The sequence below is a fragment of the Phyllobates terribilis genome, unplaced genomic scaffold (genome assembly GCF_046119375.1).
Source record: "Phyllobates terribilis strain yellow unplaced genomic scaffold, ASM4611937v1 Scaffold_1__5_contigs__length_1240528914, whole genome shotgun sequence".
Classification (NCBI taxonomy): domain Eukaryota; kingdom Metazoa; phylum Chordata; class Amphibia; order Anura; family Dendrobatidae; genus Phyllobates; species Phyllobates terribilis.
In genome coordinates, this window is record NW_027362761.1 from 216,154,798 (window position 1) to 216,177,231 (window position 22,434).

Here is a 22,434-nt window from a genome sequence, read left to right on the forward strand (position 1 = left end):
GATCAGAATGGCCAAAAAAGAAAAGAGTTAAGGTGTTGCAGTGGCCTAGAACTCAAATGCTACAGTAGCAGTTTAACTCTTTCACGACATGCGCCGTATATGTACAGCACATAGCGTGTCTCCTCTTTTGACGCGGGCTCCGGAAATGAGCCCACACCTCTCTGGGGATATGACAGCTCATCTGACCAGCTCTCATGTGCCCCTAACAGCCGAGGGTGGAATCGCGATCCACCCGCGGCTGTTAACATGTTAAATGCCGCTGTCAATCTTAGACAATGGCATTTAACATGGCCGAACCGGAAGCACGTCATAAGACCCGCCCATCGGTGCCCGCATCACGTGACCGCAGGTCGCCAAAGGATTGGCATGACAACCTGGGGTCTGCAGGAAGACTCCCGTGGTTGTCATTGCCAGGATGCTATGAGCGCCGCCCAGCGGTCAGCACTCAAAGCAAGTGAGCATAAATGTATGTCCAAAAACCTAAATGAATGTACCCAATACAGTAATGAAGAGTGGATCAACATTTCTCAAAAACGATGTGAGAGACTAATAAAGTCATGCAAAAAACATTTACTTTAAGTTATTGATGCAAAGGTGGTTTTACAAGCTATTGATTCATGTGATTAGTCTTGTGTTGCTCATCTGAGGTTGATTTACCTAATTTTAAGACCTTCTAAGGATTAGCTGTTTTTTTTTTTGTTTCATACTGATACATAGAACCAAGGAATTCAAAGAGGGTGCACTTAGCTTTTCTCATGACTGCACATGTGAAAATGTACTATCAATTTACCAAACCAAATTACATGCGTTAATCTAAATATACCATTAAAAAGGACTGATCAGCACTCCTAACATGTCTGCCTTAGTCAACACTTGCATTTCCCCCAATACAACAACCTTCATCATATTTTCGTTAAGGCTGGAGTTTCCTTCCTCTTATATCACCTCAGTATATCTAATATATATAATCGTCTTATCCCGTCTGTCTGTCCTTCTGTCCAGGAAATCCCGCATCGCTGATTGGTCCGGCCGCGGCCAATGAGCAACGCGGGATTTCAGAAAAAGATGGCGGCCGTTAGCGGCTCATCTGCCGCACAGAGGTCAGCAGCGATGCAGCCGGGAGATGACCGGCGCTAGCCGGTCATCTCCCGGCTGCTCGCAGCAGAAGTACCCCGACCGGCAGTGCCGCTGACCTCCATGCGGCTACCGTCGGGAGATCAGCGGCCGCTGATCTCCCGACGGCAAGCGTGAAGGGAGGACCGGGGAGCGGCGCCGCCGGTCGGGATACTTCTGCTGCTCGCAGCGGAAGTACCCGCACAGGCAGCGCCACTCCCCGGTCCTCACTAATACGATTTGCTGATTGGTCGCGGCCGCCGGCCGCGACCAATCAGCGATATTGGCGCCAAATTTAAACACCGCTCTGCTGATTGGTCGTGACCGCCAGCCGCGACCAATCAGCGATATTGGCGCCAAATTTAAACACTGCTCTGCTGATTGGTCGTGACCGCCGACCGCGACCAATCAGCGATATTGGCGCCAAATTTAAACACTGCTCTGCTGATTGGTCGTGACCGCCGGCCGCGACCAATCAGCGATATTGGCGCCAAAATTAAACACCGCTTGGTTGATTGGTCGCGGTCGCCAGCCGCGACCAATCAGCGATTTTGGCGCCAAATTTAAACACCGCTCTGCTGATTGCGCCCGGTCGGCCGCATACATATTCTAGAATACCCGATGCGTTAGAATCAGGCCACCATCTAGTGTAGAAATAAATTGGCAAATGGACATTTCCATTCTCCTGGTCAAAAGGATGTGTCTCAAAAATCCGCAGCATGTCCATTAATTTTGCGGACACGCAGCGCAATCGCCACCATTGACTTGCATTGAGACGCATATAATCCGTGTCAGTACATTTGTACTCACGGATTATATGCGTTTTAAAGTGCGGATGGTACCCAAGTCTGGAGGAGAGGAGACTCTCATCCAGACCTGGGTACCATAGAAAACTGTAAAAAAAAGAATTTAAACTAAAAAATAAAGTTTATACTCACCTACCGATGTCTTCCCGGTGTTTTGTCTGCTCCGGGACGGTGTCTTGCAATGTTCGTGTTGATGTGAAGGACCTGCCATGACGTCACTGAGTCATGTGACCCATCACATGGCTCAATGACGTCACCGCAGGTCCTTCACACTACCGCAAGCAGTGCAAGACATTTCCACAACGTGGGCACTTAGCCTAAATAGACAGCATCAGAGCTAAGTAGAGATGAGACAATCTTTCGAAATTCACTGACTTTGCCGAATTCTTCCACAAAATTTGATTTGCGCAGATTTCTATTCGGGAAAGCTTGTAATTGCTCATAAAATACAAGAAGGGGGTGAGAACCTCGCTGACTATAAGAGCTTACACTTTACAGGTGAGAGAGAGAGGACCCTGCTGACCATATGATCTTACACTCTACAGAAGAGAGAGAGGACCCCACTGACCATAAGATCTTACCCAATACAGAAGAGAGAGAGGACCCCACTGACTATAAGAGCTTACAATCTACATGATAGAGAGAACTCAGCTGACCTCAAGATCTTTCACACTACAGAAGAGAGAGAGACTTACTCAGTGATGATAAAGATGGAAAACGTCTCAGCTGTACAAACTGTGCTCCACTGGGAACCGCTGATCTGTGATGGCCCAGGTACTGAACACAATGTACAATGTAGGATAATCAATAAGGTGTCATAGCTGTAGGGCATCATGAGGAAGCCAATGCTGCAATGCAAAATGACATTTGCCTACTTCCTGATGCATCAGCAGTGTGGGAAATAATACTGCGCAAGTTTTTCGTTTTTTTGCAAACTGCAAATTGAATCTCAATATGTTTGAATTTGCTTGAAACTCGAAATTTCAGAAAATTAGACTCAAATTCAATTCTCCACCAATTGTTCCGCTCATCTCTAGAACTAACTATATGGGCAAATGAACAATTTGCCCAGGCAGAGTATGGACATTTTTATAATAGAAGTAGCTGTGAAAATCATCACGTGTAATACAATGAAAACATTTATCGGCTCTTTAAAATTAGTTTTTTTTATGCAAATATCAAGTACATTGACTATTAATTTAAGATAAAGTATTCCAAAAAAAGAAAACAATACAAACATACATAATATCCTAGAAGGCTTCACATTCACATATTCCAAGAATGTGTAATTTTTGCTGGACAATCCACTATAAAACTCAAGTGAACCACAAGCGCCACAGAGGGGAGCAGCATGCTTACATTTTCACACAAATCCTATTGCATTCCATAAAATGTATATTGAGATTCCGAAAGCTTATTGCACCCTGCGGTGCATGCAATATAGTAATTACCGGATTCTGTATATCGGGATGGTAGTGATCATATTTGTCATTAGTTCTATTGTTTTTTTTTTATTGTAATATATATTAATCCCAGTAAACCCCTGATCTTTTCATAGAAATTGCTGTCATATTTTCATGTACTTTATGTATATTGATTTACTTTGTGTAGAGTGTTTTAAGAATAGAAAGTACCTGTTACAGGGCATGCTGTGCCTGTTTATAGTTTAGTATAATAATACCCCCATAGCATTTCTGTGCCAGAGGCAACTGCAGTACAAAGAGAGAACAAAGAGTAGCAGGGCACACTGGCACAACGGGACCCAAGGCATCACTCTTCATTTCTCCTACCTAGAAGCAAAACTAATTCATAGCTGAAAATTCATCTATCAGCACACGCAAGAGTTTCTTAATTTGGTTGTTAATGACAAAAGGACATTGCACACCTAATAAATATGCATGTTGAAGGAGCTTTGGTTTATAATTTATTCAGTCCTATAAACTGGGTCTGTATTTGCAATAGATATCTATGTGAAATATCTGATTAATTCTGATAATAACAATGTCAAAATAATTAACAAAAAAGTTAGCTTTTCTATATTTAGATACTATGTCTAAGGCCAATTAACACGATCAGCATTTGTGATATCTGCCATGGTAGGATTCAGTTAAGCATATTAATTAACAAAGTTTGAACGGGATTTGTCAGCGCCGGCGAAAGAGACATTTTGTGGCAACTTATTAGAACTTGTCTTCAATGAGTTTAAGCTGCTGTATTTGCATTGGCACCAGGATCTTTGCCGTAAAGTTGCCTCTTTTGTTCATCTTGTAGAGACTGTAACATATTAAGTCTGAATTCCAGCCTCTGTGTCCATTCTTCTCGTAATCTGAAATAAACCAAGACAATATACAATTTGCATTGCAGCAGTGTACTCTGCAGGTTCCATAATTTGTCATTTATTTTAAAAACTTTACATGAATTAATTGTACAAGCGAATATAAAGAAACTTCGTAATATATCTTATAGGAGAAAGATGATTTTTTTATCCTCTTAGTCCCTTTTTTCATTGCCCAGACTTTTGAATGTATCATTCACTCTAAAACCTGTGAAAATCCATGTTAGAGGGATTGTCCAGTCTTAAACTAGAAGTCTACAGTCACTATTTGTGATGGCAGACTTGTGAATACTCACATCCTGTGCATGGCGCGCTGTGTGGATAAGCTGGTGCTGTCACCGGGAACAGTGGTCATGTGACTGCAAGCATTTAACTGAAGTACTCCTGGCCACATGCAGACTAGACTTTTTCCAGCCTCGCTCAATACACTTGCATTGAGCGAGGCCGCACCCATCTAGTCAGAATGTGGCTGGGAGTATGCATATCACATACTTACGGCAACGGAGAATTCTCACAGTCTGCAGATTCACAAGTCTGCAGTCACACAAAGTTTTTATCAGACTTATAGTTTAAGACCGGACAACCCCTTTAAGGCAAGATGGACTGCAAGTTCACTGAGGCAACTGCCAGCTAAAGTCTATGAGTAATAGAGTGAGAGAGAGAGGCAGAGCTTCTGTGCTGCTGCTTTCTGGTGTTTACCCCACTCCAGAGCTGGATTCAAATCTACCATGCTCAGTATTTCTGTATCCTTCATGCTGATACTACTTCTGAGCTTGTACTACATAGAGATAGGTGATAGTGATAAGAGAGCATGCTCATTTCTTGAGATTTACGAGCATGCTTGGGTGGTTTCCGAGTATCTTCGGCATGCTCAAATGTTATGTTTGAATCACTCCTGTGTGCATGATTTGTGACTGTTTGACAGCTTTAATACATGTGAGGAATGCCTGTTTGTTAGACATTCCTCACATTCGCAAATCATGCACACACAGTGACTCAAACATAACATTTGAGCACTCCGCAAATACTCGGCGAGCACCCATGCATGCTCGCCGAAAGGGTTAACAGAACACACTCGCTCATCACTAATAAGTTGATCATGAATCCCTCATGTCTTTGAGAAGTGTGCATGGGAGACATCATAGGAGCTACACCATCTGACTCCAAAAAGTCACCTGAATTGACATATACACTATAATAATTATAAATATGACAAAAATAATGTAGCAAGATTCACTTACAGTTCTAGAGCCAGGCCAGAATGTGTCAAAAGCAGGAATTTTTGTTGTCTTAAAGAATCTGATTGGTCGCAGTTCACTATTCTGTTCATTTTCATTAGATTTCTAACCCCATCAAAATATTAAAGGGTTTGTCCACTACTAGGACAATCCCTTCTAATTCTCCTTATTTGGCCCCAATAAAATAAAAACACCTACACTCACTTCTCGTGCCGGTGCCGTTTCAGCTGTATCTTCACTTGTGATCCTGTGGCTCACATGCTGGTGTCATGACATGTGAACCTGGCACCCAATCACCGCTGACTTCACTGTCACCATCTTCAGACGTATAAGTAATCAAGGGGTAGTGGGAGCTGCGACTGGCCGCTCACTTTTCATTTTATTTTATTGGGTCAATCATTGGGAATGAGAAGGGGTTGTCCAAGTAGTGGACAACTCTTTTAAAGAAGTACTTTGAAGAATTTGCTAGACCTGTTTAAGTGTAAGTGTTGTGTAGTGTAAGTGAAATAAAATACTTACCGATTGCCGTCTTCCCAGATTTCCAGTGCCACTCTAATCTTCTTCTCAATCATGTGAGTGAGACGAGGATTAGAGCAGCGCAGGAAATCAAGGAAGACAGCAATCAATAAGTATTTTATTTTCCTTGCACTACACATCACATGTATTTAGAAATGTTTAGCAAATACCATTTTTTGGGACTGCTTCTTTAACAACTGCTGTCTCTTTTATGTACTGTATTCATTTGTAGCAACTACCAGATTAGTACTCTTCAGGTGAAGCATGGCAGCATGACATTGAATTACAGTGGACACTCTCTTATGAAACGAAGCTTCGAGAGAATGGATGAAATGAACGCGCTGCGTGAGCCTTGTTGATTGAAAAGCAATTCTGGTCATCAAGCTTTACATTTAAATAAATTAGGTAACCGGATCCTATGTGTGAAAATTGGCTGTAGCTTGAAGTGTATCATAACACTGATACATATTACCTATTACAAGACTAGCTGTCAGCAGAATCATCCGCATGTGAAGCTTGCAGAAGGCTCGCGCAAATGGATATCATGTATCATCAGCTAACTATGTTTCCCTTGTTTGCTAATGATGATAAGATGTGAGAACACAAGTGGTCAAATTGTGACTAAGTGATCACAAACATGGGTCAACCGGTCACATTGGTACAAACGTAAGATATATATTCTGTACGTGAGGCATTTACACTTACATACTTTATACATCCTCCAAAAATAATTCCTTTTCATTTTTCTTTATTAACCACAAGCCGTCTACCGTCATGTATGGCCTCCAGTGCCGCTATAAATAATATCACACATGTGGACTATATAAAACAGTACTGACAGATGCTTTTCTTTCACACACGGTAGATTTGTTCTGATAGAAATGTGCTATATTTAGGTGAGTGTTTGATAAAAAGATGGAAAGATGCAATGTAATACAGGAGGGAGAATGCCTTACTTAAAAGAACACTGACAGTGAGACTAATATATGAAAGGTAAAGGGAGGAATCAAAAATGGTAAAGAGTCCTTCACTTGGGGTAAAGTCATCCTACAAATGTGTTTTAGTCATCCATTAGTTCAAATTTAAGATCTAAGCGACATTCCTTATGGTTATGCCTCTTAGCTTGAGGAGAGATAATATTACTTTTATAATATGTGAACATTAATGTGATTAATGTGTGATTGAAAGGCCCTAGAGCTTTCAGGCAAGGGGGAAATTGCTTACTAGACAATTTTGGTTTAGCTTAGAAGGCAATAAATTGCCGGATCCTCAGGCCGCCAAACCTTTATCACTCTCTGCCACTTCTCGTTTCCCTTTCGAAAGCCTCCTATTTAGGAGATTGCCAGAAATGTAAGAGCATGGTGTCCTATGGCTCATCATGTTACTAGCAGAAAGGTCAATAATTATTTTATGAGGAGCAAAGAGAACCGAGGACAACCACATTTAGATTCTGACATCTGCCTTTTTGGAACTTAAAGAGGTTCTTAGTTTTGGATAATGTCTCTTGTTAGAATGGTATCCCCCAGATACTGTGTCTCCCCAGATATTGACAATGATCTGTAGGGAAGTCTAGCAACAAGTGTTTTTCTAAGCATTAAACAGGGTTTCGAAATTAAGTAACTTCTTTAATGTGTTTCTGCTCTTTAGCTTGGGAAACATTCAGGTCTCTTTTTTTGTTGGGTTCAAAAAAGGGTACAAAGGTGCCCAGAATTCGAAACTTATGATGGTCCGCTAAATGGTTAAGGGCCTTGCGAAGAGTCTTTTCACACATCAGTGCCATGTTCATGTAATCATAGACTAAGACATAGGGGCACTAAAAGTTTAGATAAAGTATTGTAAATCGCAAATGTCTCTCCTCATTTCCCATAACCACTTTACAATATCAGGAGAAAATAAAATAAAGATAGCTGATACTGGACTTGATTGAAGAGGCTGTCTGGTTTATGAAACTATTTTGAAATATCCCATTAGGAAATGCATAGATAATAGAGAGAGGTCATACATTCACACATTCAGGATCATCATTTATAAGAAAAAGCATAAATGTGTTACAAAAAGTGTTTCTCATTCAATTTGCACATTTAATTTCCCAGAGGAGCATTGCATGGCCTATAAGTCTCCTTACCCTAGAATGTCAGGCATGTCACTCTCCAGAAGGAGAGATGTTACCTCGTTAGATCCCACTCAGAGGCCTCTCGTACAGCCAAACCAGATCTCATGCTTTGCACTGAGGAGAGACAACACCCCGAAAAACATATCTGCATATTGAGATTCTGGCACATTAACCCCTTCACCCAGGGCCATTTTGTTTTTTGTTCTTGCGCTTTCGTTTTTTGCTCCCCTTTTTCCCAGTGCCATAACTTTTTTCTTTTTCTGTCAATGTGGCCATGTGAGGGCTTGTTTTTTGCGGCACGAGTTGTACTTTTGAACAACACAATTGATTTTACTATATAATGTACTGGAATATGGGAAAAAATTCCAAGTGCAGTGAAATTGCAAAAAAAGTGCAATTCTGCAATTGTTTTTTGTTCTTTTTACCATGTTCACTAAATGCTAATTTCTTTTTGGAAGAAGGTCCTGTGGACTGATGAAACCAAGATTGAGTTGTTTGGTCATACAAAAAGGCGTTATACATGGCGGCAAAAAAACACAGCATTCTAAGAAAAACACTTGCTACCCACAGTAAAATTTGGTGAAGGTTCCATCATGCTTTGGGGCTGTGTGGCCAATGCCGGCACCGGGAATCTTGTTAAAGTTGAGGGACGCATGGATTCCACTCAGTATCAGTAGATTCTTGACAATACTGTTCAAGAATCAGTGATAAAGTTGAAGTTACCCAGGGTATGGATCTTACAGCAAGACAATGATCCAAAACACCGCTCCAAATCTACTCAGGCATTCATGCAGAGGAACATTTACAATGTTCTGGAATGGCCATCCCAGTCCCCAGACCTGAATATCATTGAACATCTGTGGGATCATTTGAAGAGGGCTGTCCATGCTCGGCGACCATCAAACTTAACTGAACTGGAATTGTTTTGTAAAGAGGAATGGTCAAAAATACCTTCATCCAGGATCCAGGAACTCATTAAAAGCTACAGGAAGCGACTAGAGGCTGGTATTTTTGCAAAAGGAGGATCTACTAAATATTAATGTCACTTTTCTGGTGAGGTGCCCATACTTATGCACCTGTCAAATTTTGTTTGAATGCAGATTGCACATTTTCTGTTAGTACAATAAACCTTATTTCAAGGCAGAAACATTGCTGTGTCCAACAGTTATTACATATATCAAACTGAAATAGCTGTTGCAAAAACACCAATTTTTATAAAACATTAAGCTTAAGATTAATAGGGGTGCCCAAACTTTTTCATATAACTGTAAATAAATGTTATTATGAAGAAAAAACAACAATAAAAGTACACATATTTGGTCCTGCTACGTCCGGAACAACCTGAACTATAAAATTGTCCCACTAGTTAACCCGTTTAGTGAACATGGTAAAAGAGATAAATAAAAAACTAAGCAAAAGACAATGCATTATCATCATACCACCAAACAAAAAATGGAATAAAACGCGATCAAAAAGACGAATGTAAATAAAAATGGTACCACTGAAAATGTCATCTTGTCTCACAAAAAGCAAGCCACATTACAGCTCCATCAGCTAAAAAATAAAAGTTATAGCTCTCAGAATAAAGCGATGCAAAAAAATTATTTTTTTCTATAATATAGTTTTTATTGTGTAAAATTTCCAAAACATAAAAAACTATATTCATGTAGTATTGCAGTAAATGTACTGACCTGAAGAATAATGCTGCCATATCAATTTTACCACACGAGAAACAGCATAAAAAAAAAAAACAATTCCTGAATTGTTGGTTTTTGCTTATTCTGCCTCCCAAAAATCGGAATAAAAAGCAATCAAAAAATGTCACGTGCCCAAAAATTGTACCAATAAAAATGTTAACTTGTCCCGAAAAAAAAGCCCTTACATGACTCTGTCGACCGAAATATGGAAAAATTATTGCAAAAACTTGTCTTTGTAAAAAAAAACTTCTTTTTCTGTGTGACAGCTGCCAAACATAAAAACAAATATGAATCGGGTATCGCTGTAATTGCACCAACCCGAAGAATAAAGTCATCTAATAACTTATACCGCACGAGAAGCGGTGTGAAAAAAACCCACTAGTGTTAGGATTGCGCTAGGGTTAGGGTTGTGCTAGGGTTAGGGTTGTGCTAGGGTTAGCGTAAGGGTTGTATTAGGGTTGTGTTGGCATTTTTTCAAATGCAAAGAAAAAAAATGATGACAATATGGCAACTAGTGTTGAGCATAAGTGCTCGCTACTTGAGTTTGTATCGGGTGCTCGGGTATGCACCGAGTATCGCGGGTGCTCGAGTGACATGCAGGGTGAGTAAAGCACAGGTTTTTTTTTTTAAAGCTAACTGAATCTAGGGGTAGGGGTTTTCTGAAAAAGACAAACCCTTTAAATAGATTAGCATGTGTAAAATATTATTTTTTGCAATAGCATGTATGTGAAACACAAGGACATTAACCCTTGCTAATTTCATGGAATAACTTTGTAACTCGGTTTTGGATTAATATAAAAATATGAATGAAATTTGAAAGTAAAAATGTTCCCCAGCTGAGCAGTCACTTTTACTTCCATTTGTCATAAATGTATCATAATAATTTTGATGTCAGATGGAGCACATTTAATTGCCATCATCAATATGTATATAGGAAAAAATGTCATTCAGCTTAGAAGACGGGGCAGAAAGTTCAGTCATCAATCAAGGAAATCAATTTTCTTTATCAATGAGAAGTTATTTCATTTCATAAATCTTGTCGTATGAGCAATTTCTGTTTGGCTGATGTGGTTGGAGCACATACCTTCGGGGGGTATGCATCTGAACATTTTTTAACTGCTACATAAGCTCATTTTCAATATCTTGCAAAGCAATCTTATTTTGTGACATAGCCAGCAATAAACTCAAGTATAATTTTTAATAAGGGTTAATAGAATATAAAACATATTCATGTTAATCATGTTAATAAGAATCTTTCCTAAAACATAAAATTACATTTAAAACTCCTCATAGTAGTTTACATAGTAACACCACATAATACACAACCCAAATGAAATAAGCCCTTTCTCGAATGCACTCCAAAAAAAGGATTAATAATGTATCTTGACTCTTGGATGGCACTCAGTGCTATGCCAAATAAGCTTTGAGTTTAAAGGTATCCTGTCATTAGGTGGCTTTTCAGAACAAGCTGTCATGTGTACATAAATGATAATAACATTTATGGCAATTACATGACTTTTATCCTGAATTTTCACAAGTTTTCTCTCCACATGCACCATCTCTAATTTTCAGATGTTTCTGAGCTAGTGGGTGGAGACTAGCTGCTATGAAGTCCCCCCCTACACTGTATTTAGATACATGAGATATTCCGGCTCTCCTGTGTCTATGTAGCACATGTTCAAAAAAAAGCTGCTCGGAGGACATTATATAGAAGTACTGAGCTGCATAACTGTGAAACCAGCATCTGTGTGATATAAACACTTACTAGGAAGCAGTAGCGCAAGTATTTGCTTTTCTCACTGCACTACCCCTTTCTTTCCTCTCTCTATAGACTTTAATCGGCAGCTGTCAATCCTCAGTGAGTTTGCAGTACTTTTTGATTTGGACAAATTGGATTTTAGATGTATTTTAACTGAATGACGAATTCATGAGACGAGAGAAGGTAAAGTGGCTCATAAGAGAAAGAAAGAAACAAATTTATTGCATAAAATATCTTAGAGTTTTTTATATTTCATACTTTCTAGTGACAACACCAGCACATATCGTCTGTAGATACGGACTACTTGCACAACCCCTTTTTAAATGCCACAGTCCCCTAAGTAAAATAAGCCCGGCACCAGCATTGCTGGAACAGCACCAGTGTGGGAGGCGAGTATGAGCTTTTCCAAATTTTCTTGGGGAAATCGGGTATTTAAGAAGTGGTTGTCTAACTAGTGGACCACCCTCTTAATCTACGCCCCTCAGAGTGCCATATTTTCTTCTAATATTGATTAATGCAAACTTTGTTGAAACAACAGTGGTCATTTTACCTTAAATTATTTAAGATAACTTGCTAGGAAAACAGCATAGTGACCGCAGTTGTACAATTAGGTTGTCAGGCAAAGTGTACCAAGTGGCTAATCTACTTCAGATTACTTTGGTCTGTAGATCAAGCAAAAAATACAGAAATAAACAGAAATACTTTACCTCTTATTAGGAAATATTTTGTAAAAACTGACTGGAGTCATCCACAAACCACTGAGCTGAACATAGCAACTCCTGGCTATGAGCTTACATGGAGAGGAGGTAAGCAGCACTGTTAAACTGCTCTATAGAAATAAATGGGCTGGTGAGGAGTGTCTGGTATCTCAGGAGCTAGTTCCTCAGACATCAGCCTTGAATATACCTACTGCACGTTTGGCCACCCTGTGGTGGTCTGTCTCCTTGGCAATGACAACAAAAGTCAAAAGCTCTCCTAGCAGGAGAATGACAGCAGATAAATAGGTTTGCAATTGACTTATTTTTTTTGTTTTAAAACTAATTAATAAAACCAATTCAATAACATGAGATTAACCCTTTAATAAGTTTTAATTGATCTTATGGAAATAGACAATCATAATTATAATTGATTAAAATATTATTGAACGCTTACTTGGAAAGTGCACTCTTATGTCTTCTTGCATCCTCAATTTGATGCTCCACTGTCTGTTTTTCAATTTTCTTCTCCCAAAAGTTTTTCAAACCATCAGCATCATGGGCCAAAATCTGTCTGCGACTTGAAATAGTTTTTGCTTCCATTTTCTACAATGGAAAACAAAGAAATAATTTTCTAGTCCAGAATCACTATATACAATAAATCCAGTATCATACAGCATCAGATAATTTTTTGCTATTGGTCACACATGGTAGACATGCTGCAGAGTTGTCAGCGACTATTACAGTAAATACAGTTAACATTATATAAAGTATAATCTACACTGTGTGCAGAATTATTAGGCAAGTTGTATTTTAGAGGATTATTTTTATTATTGATCAACAACTATGTTCTCAATCAACCCAAAAGACTCATAAATATCCAAGCTTAATATTTTTCGAAGTTGGAGTGGTTTTTTTGTTTAGATTTGGCTGTCTTATGAGGATATCTGTTTGTGCAGGTAACTATTACTGTGCAGAATTATTAGGCAACTTAATAAAAAACAAATATAATCCCATCTCACTTGTTTATTTTCACCAGGTAAACCAATATCAGTGCACAAAATTTAGAAATAAACATTTCTGACATGCAAAAACAAAAACCAAAAAAATTAGTGATGAATATAGCCACCTTTCTTTATGATGACACTCAACAGCCTTCCATCCATAGATTCTGTCAGTTGCTTGATCTGTTTTCGATCAACATTGCGTGCAGCAGCCACCACAGCCTCCCAGACACTGTTCCGAGAGTTGTACTGTTTTCCCTCCCTGTAGATCTCACATTTTATGATGGACCACAGGTTCTCTATGGGGTTCAGATCAGGTGAACAAGGGGGCCATGTTATTATTTTTTCTTCTTTTAGACCTTTACTGGCCAGCCACGCTGTGGAGTAGTTGGATGCATGTGATCGAGCATTGTCCTGCATGAAAATCATGTTTTTCTTGAACGATACCGACTTCTTCCTGTACCACTGCTTGAAGAAGTTGTCTTCGAGAAACTGGCAGTAGGTCTGGGAGTTGAGCTTCACTCCATCCTCAACCCGAAAAGGTCCCACAAGTTCATCTTTGATGATACCAGCACATACCAGTACCCCACCTCCACCTTGCTGACGTCTGTGTTGGAGTGGAACTCTCTGCCCTTTACAGATCCAGCATCTGGCCCATCAAGAGTCACTCTCATTTCATCAGTCCATAAAACCTTTGAAAAAGCAGTCTTAAGATATTTCTTGTTCCATTCTTGACGTTTTATCTTATGTTTCTTGTTCAAAAGGTGGTCGTTTTTCAGCCTTCCTTACCTTTGCCTTGTCCCTGAGTATCGCACACCTTGTGCTTTTTGATACTCCAGTAACGTTGCAGCTCTGAAATATGGCAAAACTGTTGGCGAATGACATCTTGGCAGCTTCACGCTTGATTTTCCTCAATTCATGGGCAGTTATTTTGCGTCTTTTTTGGCCAACACGCTTCTTGCGACCCTGTTGGCTATTTGCCATGAAACGCTTGATTGCTCGGTGATCGCGCTTCAAAAGTTTGGAAATTTCAAGACTGTTGCATCCCTCTGCAAGACATCTCACAATTTTGGACTTTTCAGAGCCCGTCAAATCTCTCTTCTGACCCATTTTGCCAAAGGAAAGGAAGTTGCCTAATAATTAAGCACACCTTATATAGGGTGTTGATGTCATTAGTTAACACCCCTCCTCATTACAGAGATGCACATCACCAGATTTATTTAATTGGTAGTTGGCTCTCAAGCCTATGCAGCTTGGAGTAGGACAATATGTATAAAAAGTATCAAAGTGATCAAAATACGCATTTGCCTAATAATTCTGCATGCGGTGTATGTACATAGGGTGTTAGGTAGAAATACTTAAAGGGGTTTTCACACGAACAAAAGTTAATTTTAATCAATATATCTTGGAATAATAATAAGTTGCACAATTGGATGTTTAAATAAAATGTTCCTGTGCTGAGATAATCTTATTAATATGCCCCTGCTGTGTACTGTGTAATGGCTGTGTCTGACCATACAGGAACATGGTCTGATCATACCACATCTCCTGGGCAAGGGAGGAAGCAAGAGATTATACAGATATTACAGCACTGCTGCCTGTTTTTAAACAATGTTTTACTTCAAATAAATAATCAGCTGTGATACCCTGCTGTAATGTCTGTATATTCTCTTTTGCTTCCTCCCCTGCCCAGGAGCTGTGGTATGATCAGACCATGTTCCTGTACGGTCAGACACAGCCATTACACAGTACACAGCAGGGGCACATTTATAAGATTATCTCCGCACAGGGACATTTTATTTAAACACATCCAATGGTGGAAGTTATTATCATTCCAAGATCTATTGATTAAAATTAACTTTTGTTCGTGGGAAAAGCCCTTTGAAGGAAAGGCAGCAACTCTTGCAATTTTAACCCCTTCATCCCCAGCCTGTTTTCACTTTCCTGACCAGGTCAATTTTTTTCAATTCTGACCAGTGTCACTTTATTAGGTTATAATTCTTGAATTCTTTAACATATCCCAGTGATTCTTAGAATGTTTTTTTTATGACACTATGTACTTCATAATAGTGGTAAATTTTGGTCAATATAATTTGCAATTATTTATTTTATTGCGTTTATTTATTAAAATATAAAAAAAAAAATCGGCAGTGCGAGGCTGCAGCAGGCTCTGGGCTTTCAGAAAATGTTGACCGAGTCCCCGCACTTCCCATAGATTTTACTGAGATGGACTTCAGGAAAATGCCCGCCTGCTAAAATGGCCGACTGCTGAACACAAGTCTGTGGCCCGCAGCATCGCCCCACTTCTGCCGCCGCCACCACCTTCCTGCAGAAGAGACCCTGACTCCTGGAACCCCACTCCATCGCAGCCGCCCCCCCCATTGGTAAGCTACATTCAGATATGATACTCCACCATTTTCCCCCCAAATTTGTGGGGAAAAAAGTGCATCTTATAATCCAAAAAATACGGTATATCAACACAAATCAACAAAAATATCACACAAAATAATTAATAAATAACATTTACCACATGTCTACTTCACATCAGCATCATTTTTGAAACATGTTTTTCCTTTGTTAAGAAGTTAGAAGGTTTAAAAGTTTATCAGCAACTTCTCATTTTTCCAGCAAAATTTACAAAAACTATTTTTTTAATGACCACATGCCATTTGAAATGACTTTGCAGGGCCTATGTGACAGAAAATAGCCAAAAGTGACATCATTTTAAAGCTACACCCCTCAAAGTGCTTAAAACCACATTCAAGAAGTTTATTAACACTTTAGGGGCTTCACCGGAATTAAAGAAATGTGGAAGGAAAAAATTAAAATTTTACTTTTTCCCAGAAAAATATTGCTTTAACCTCAAATTTTGCATTTTCAAAAGGCTAACAGGTAAAAACGGACCATACAATTTGTTGTGCAATTTCTCTTGAGTACATTGATACCCCATATGTAGTGGAAAAGTACTGTTTGGGTGCACGGCAGGGCTCAGAAGGGAAGGAGCACGATTCAACTTTTGGAGCGCAAAATTGGCTGTAATAGATAGTGAACACCATGTCACATTTTCAGAGCCCCTGATGTTCCTAAATAATAGAAATCCCACACAAGTGACCCCAGTTTGGAAACTACAAACCTCAAGTACTTATCTAGAGATGTTATGAGTACCTTGAACCCCTAGGTGCTTCACAAGATTTTATAACGTTGATTGTGAAAATGAACAAAAACATTTTTTCCCACAAAAAAGTTGCTTTAGCTCCACATTTTTCCTTTTCACAAGGGTAACAGGAGAAAATGAACCCAAAAATCTGTTGTGCAACTTCTCCTGAGTATGTCTATACCCCATATGTGGTGGAAAACTACTGTTTAGGTACACAGCATGGCTCAGAAGGGAAGGAGCGTCAATTGAATTCTCAAGCCCAATTTTGGATGGAATAGATTGCGAATGCCATGTCACATTTTAAGAGCCCCTGACATGTCAAAAATAGCAGAAACCCCCACAGTTGGCACCATTTTGGAAACTACACTTCTTAAGAAATTCATCTAGAGGTGTATTGAGCATTTTTAACCGTCAGGCGAGTCACAGAATTGTATAACATTGGGCTGAGTCATTGGAAAATTATCATTGTTTCCACTAAAATATTGCTTTTACTTCAAGTTTTTAATTTTAAAAAGGGATAATAGGAGAAAATGGACCTTACAATTTGTTATGCAAGTTCTCCTGAGTACGCCAATACCTAATATGTGGTCAGAAACTACTTTTGAGGCACAGTGCTAAGCTCAGAAGGGAAGGAGTGCCATATTGGAGTTCAGATTTTGCTGGAACGGTTTGAGGGTGCAATGTCACATTGGAAGAGCCCCTGAGGTGACAGAAAAGCAGAGCCCCTCCATAATTGACTCCGTTTTACAAAATACATCTCTCAGTGGAGTCATCTAAAAGTTCAGTGATCATATTGACAAGACAGGTGTGTCACAGAATTTTATACCATTGGGCAGTGAAGAAAAAACATTTACATTTTTACCACAAAAATTTTGTTTTAGCCCCATAATTTACATTTTCACACAGTTAAATAGGTAAAAATGAACTAAAATTTGTCCCGCAATTTCTTCTAAATGTGGTAATACCCTTTATGTGGCTGTACAGTACTGCTTAGCCACATGGTGAGACTTGGTAGGGATGAAGTACTATTTGACTTTTGGAGAATAAATTATTGTACAAATGTTTGCAAACTCCATATACAGAGCCCATAAGTGCCAGAAGAGCAGAATCTCCCCTCAAGTGACCCAATTTTGGAAATTACACTCTTCTGGGATTTTATCTACATGTGTAGTGACGATTTTCACACCATGGGTATTTTCCAGAATCAAGCAGCAGTGGATGTTGCTGAGTGAAAATTGCATTTCTACCATTGTAGTGTTCATACATTGTAGTGCTCGTACATTGTACTGCCTTGTACATTATGCCCAGCTCATGCTTCTGGAGAAACGCACCCCGTAAATTAAGTGGGCTCTCATTGCTTTAGTAATGCCAAACATGTGGATCCTAAATGTGGTTTAGGCACACTAAGACTCAGAAGGGAGAAGAGCATTTGTATTTGGGAGTGCAGAATTTGCTAGATTTATTTTGGGGGGAGGAAGAGCGTTTTCCAGAGCCTTTCTGCTATCAGTAACGTGGAAGCCCTCTATATTTTCGTTGACAGATGATGTACCTGAGTAGGTTTTTTTTTGTGAATTGAGTTGAAGCTATTGTTGGGAACATTTTTCATAACATTTTGGATCACATTTATCCTGCACTCTATGCTGAGCACTTACAATACATTGGGGTTTCCATCTAAATCTCCGCATGACGTGATTCAGATGAAACCCCTAAGGGATCCATTCACTAATGAGGCAGCAAAGTTACTCTGGACTTCATCTGGCCTCTATTCAGTGGTGTCTTTTTCACATGTGCACAAAACTGTGGCCCGACCATGCTTTTATGCACGTTAAAAATATGGACACTGCTGAATCACAGGCCAGGCTTTGTCCACATTGTCTCCATCTGCCTCATTATAGGGAATTTTCCACCGGGGGTTACATCTGAATCACGCATTTCAGAGATTTACATGGAAACCCTGGTGAAAGTTTTTGCATAGCCATATTTTAAGAGCTATAATTTTTCTATATTTCAGCCGACAGAGTCATGCTATGGCTTGCTTTTTGCGGGACGCGTTGGTGGTTTTATGGGTATAATTTTCAGTCACATAACATTTTTAGATCGTTTCCTATTCCGATTTTTGGAAGGCAGAATGAACAAAAACCAGCAATTCAGGAATTGTTTTTTTTCCCCCATTCACCGTATGGTAACATTACTAAGGCAGCTTTATTCTTTGGGTCAGCAATTACAGCGATACCACATTTATATAGTTTTTTAAAGTTTTGCCTCTTTTACACAATAAAAATTATTTTATAGAAAAAAGAATTGTTCTTACATTGCTATATTCTGAGAGCTATAGCTTTTTTATTTTTCCACTGATGAAGCTGTATTGCCACTTATTTTTTTTGGGGCAAGATGATGTTTTCAGCGATATCATTTTTATTTCCATTCGACTCTTTGATCGCGTCTTATTCCTTTTTTGTTTGGCAGCATATTTTTTTGCCACATTTATTGTTTTTTTTACGGTGTTCACTGTAGGGGTTAATTATTGTGACAGTTTTATAATTCAGGTAGTTCCGGATGCGGTGATACCAAATATGTGTACTTTTTTGTTTATTTTTGCATAAATATACCTGTAGCATCAGCGTCTCTGCCCCCTGACAGAGAGAGCCGTCGTCCCCCTTACCGCCGCGCTCCCGGCCGGGCGTCTTCCGGCTCTCCTGCTGCTGCCGGCGCGTGCAGCTTCCCGGGCACTGTGCCGTTCTAAGGAGTCCCCGGCCAATGGCCGGAGGACCTCTCATATAAAAGGCACCTCCTCCAAAATGGAGGTGCCCGTGCAAGGTTGTAGCTCTGTGTGCTAAACTCTGCTTCAGCCCTCAGGTCCCGCTGCTAGCCTGACTACCAGTCCAGTCCGCCAGCCTGACTGCCAGTCCAGCCTGCCAGCCTGACTTCCAGTCCAGTCCGCCAGCCTGACTACCAGTCCAGTCCGCCAGCCTGACTACCAGTCCAGTCCGCCAGCCTGACTACCAGTCCAGTCCGCCAGCCTGACTACCAGTCCAGTCCGCCTGTCTGTCTACCCGTGTCTGCCTGCCAAGTACACTCTCCAGCCCGACGGTCTGCCTACGGTCCTTACCCGCCAATCTGTCTATGGGCCAGGCTTGCCTGCCTACCCGGAGAACGTACCAGTTACCTGCCATGCCTACCAGCCAGCCTACCTGGAGGCTCCTTCCAGCTACCCGTGGTGTCTACTAGTCCATCTTCCCGGATCACCTGTCAGCCTGCCTGCCATGCTCATCTGCTATACCGGTCAGTCCCTGCCTTCTGACCCGTGGGAGTCACCTGCTCTTATACAAGGACTGGTCCAGAGTAGCACCTGGTCCCTCTGCTCGGTCCTTCCCTGTTTCACGGAGTTGATTGAGCCGCCGTGCGACCTTGGTCAGTCCAAGTTGATACCTAGTTATGCCTATCTGGTCCTTCCTTGCACCGCAGCACAGAGGTTCCACCACCCGGATCCGTAACAGTTTGCACGGGCCATGGAACTCGGTGGCCCCCAGGCTCCTTTGCTTGCTGACCTGTACCAGGAGGTTTCTCATCAGAGATCCCAACAGGAAACCATCCTGACCTACCTGCGGTCTGTCAACTCTTGCCTGGACACACTGCCTGTCCCACCAGTGTCCGCCTCAAGCCGTTCAACCCCCGCTCTGGCAAAGCCTCTGCCTACCTGTGCCACGGCATCCAGCTCAGGACCACGGCTCTCTGCGCCTCCCCGTCTTATGTCAGGGTTTTCTGAACCAGTGCACGCTGCACTTTGAACTACTGGCACATCAGTTTCCCTCCGACCAGGCCAATGTGGCGTTCATCATGGCATGGCTAATCCCTCTATGGGAGAGAGGGGATCCCCTGGTGTCCGATCTTCCGGCTTTCCTCACTGCCATCCGGAAGGTCTTCGATGAGCCCAGACAGAGGACTTCTACTGCCTCATCATTACTCCGACTCCGCCAAGGGAGTCTCACCATGGGCCAGTATGCCATACAGTTCCGTACCCTCGCTTCTGAGCTTGCCTGGAACGATGAGGCCCTGGTGTAGACCTTCTGGGAGGGTCTTTCCGGATGGATCTGTAGCGCCCCGAGGAATCGGTCGCTACAGAGGTATTGCACCTCTGCCAGAGGTGTGATATTCCACTCCCGGGTAAGGATGGAGTATGGGCCAGGGCTCAGGTAGCTGCATGCAGCACACACACCCCATTTCCGAGGGACAGCTCAACGGTGCTCCCATTAGACAGTAATGCAGGCACGACAGAATCTGTCCCTGGCTGGAGTGGGGAGGGGGAGGAAAACCCGGTGATGTAGGAGCAGAAGGGGACGGTTCCTGAGCGTAGGTAGGAGCCCATTGGTTGCTGGTCACCTGGGCTCATGTTCTAGAGGGAGGTATAAAAGGTGGGCACCATCTTAGATCAGGGTGAGTCAGTTCAGTCAGCGAAGGACAGAGAGAAGAGAAGACAGGGAGCAGAGGCTCTGTAGGAGCTCTGCTCAGAGGCAGGCCTAGAGAAAAGGCCGGGGCCTGAGAGGAGAAGGAGCGGAGGAGAAGAGAAAGAACAGGAAAGGGAAAGAAGTGGCCAAGAAATAGAAGGGCTCAGGAACAAGAAGGTGGAGGGGACCCTAAGGACCAACGTGAATCGGGTGACGGGTCAGGCAAGAAGAGGGTACCGGATCCCAATTTGGTGGAAGCTAATAATCTTCAGCCAAGAACCGGAGGTCGCGACCATCACTTGGTGCGACCCCTTGCTAAACCTTGCTAGGAAGGCATACCATATAGGGTAGCGGGAAACGGGGCCCACGTTTGCCCGCATAGACCCGCGGGAGCAGGACAAAAGCTTGGTCACTGGCGGGGTATCAGCCGAAGGAAGGATAGGAAGGAGCTCTGAATCATACTCCTGAAGTGCCTGGGGGTTGACCGAGTCCCTCACCTGGTGGACACTGCACGGCTTGGGTGGTCACTGCTGGCGCTGAAGTGACCCGGAGCATATGAACTGTGAGTAAAAGACATTGGACTGCAGTACGTTGTCTGTGTACTGCTTGCTCCTCCAGCACTAACGGCACTGGGACTCTCTACACCATCACCCCCACCATCCTCTACACTGCCCTGGGGCTGCACTCTTCCCATGGGGAGTAACACTACCTCAGCTGCAAACACCATCAGCCTCAGCGGTCTGCACTGCAGCGGCGGTTAGCCCTGACCGCAATCCACGGGTGGCGTAGTCGGACATTACCTACAGCACATCATAGACTGCCACTGGTCTGACCACCCTGAGCCACGGGACTGGGTCGCCACTACTACTCCCAGCATTGCCCTGAAGTCCGGTCTCGAGTGCCCCACGGCCCAGGGGGCGAGTCAGATCAAGGACGAGCTAGCCGGCCGGGACATTCCTACCACCTTGGATGATCTGGTGTCACTAGCTACCCGGATTGACATCCGCTTCCTGGAACGAGCTAAGGAGACTACCCGGGAGAGAAGATTTCCTCATCTTGCTCCCCGGGCACGCTCGCCCGAACCCATGCAGATCGACCAGAACAAGATGGTCAAGTCTCGCCAAGAAACACGCCATGCCGAGAGGAGCTGTTTCTACTGTGGTAGTAAGGAGCACCTGATCCGTTCCTGTCTGGTGAAGCCGGGAAACTCCAGTGTCTAGGACCGCTTGGAGAGGTCGTCCTAGGCAAGAGTAAATCCTCTCCATTCTTGTCTTTATCTGTCTCTATTTCCTATGGAGAGAACTGCTTCTTTGAAACCGCCCATCTGGATTTCAGAGCCGCTGGGAATCTCATTTCCCAATCCCTTGTAGAGAAGTATCAGATTCCTACCAAACCTCTGGCTGAACCATTGGCAGTCGCTTCCGTGGATGGAAGACTCCTTCTGGTGACCATCTTGCTCGTCACTGAGCTCGTAACCCTTCAGGTGGGAATGCTGCACTCAGAGAGGATCACCTTCCATGTGCTCTCCGGACTCTCTCACTCCCTTTTGCTAGGTC

At 42.0% G+C, this 22,434-nt stretch overlaps 1 protein-coding gene across 2 annotated transcripts in view; it reads right to left on the bottom strand.

Moving 5' to 3' along the window:
• Nucleotides 1–1,372: 1,372 nt before the first annotated feature.
• Nucleotides 1,373–22,434, bottom strand: part of LOC141166366 (protein FAM240B-like) — a 66,543-nt gene continuing 45,481 nt past the window's right edge. The window contains exons 3-4 of one of the 2 annotated variants that reach the window (XM_073652997.1): nucleotides 12,730–12,878; nucleotides 1,373–4,245 (exon numbers count right to left, since the gene is read on the bottom strand). In XM_073652997.1, the coding sequence (XP_073509098.1) occupies nucleotides 4,122–4,245; nucleotides 12,730–12,875 (270 nt within the window). In that variant the 5' untranslated portion in view covers nucleotides 12,876–12,878 and the 3' untranslated portion in view covers nucleotides 1,373–4,121. The remainder of the gene's footprint in view (nucleotides 4,246–12,729; nucleotides 12,879–22,434) is intronic. The other variant, XM_073652987.1, reaches the window with a different exon arrangement.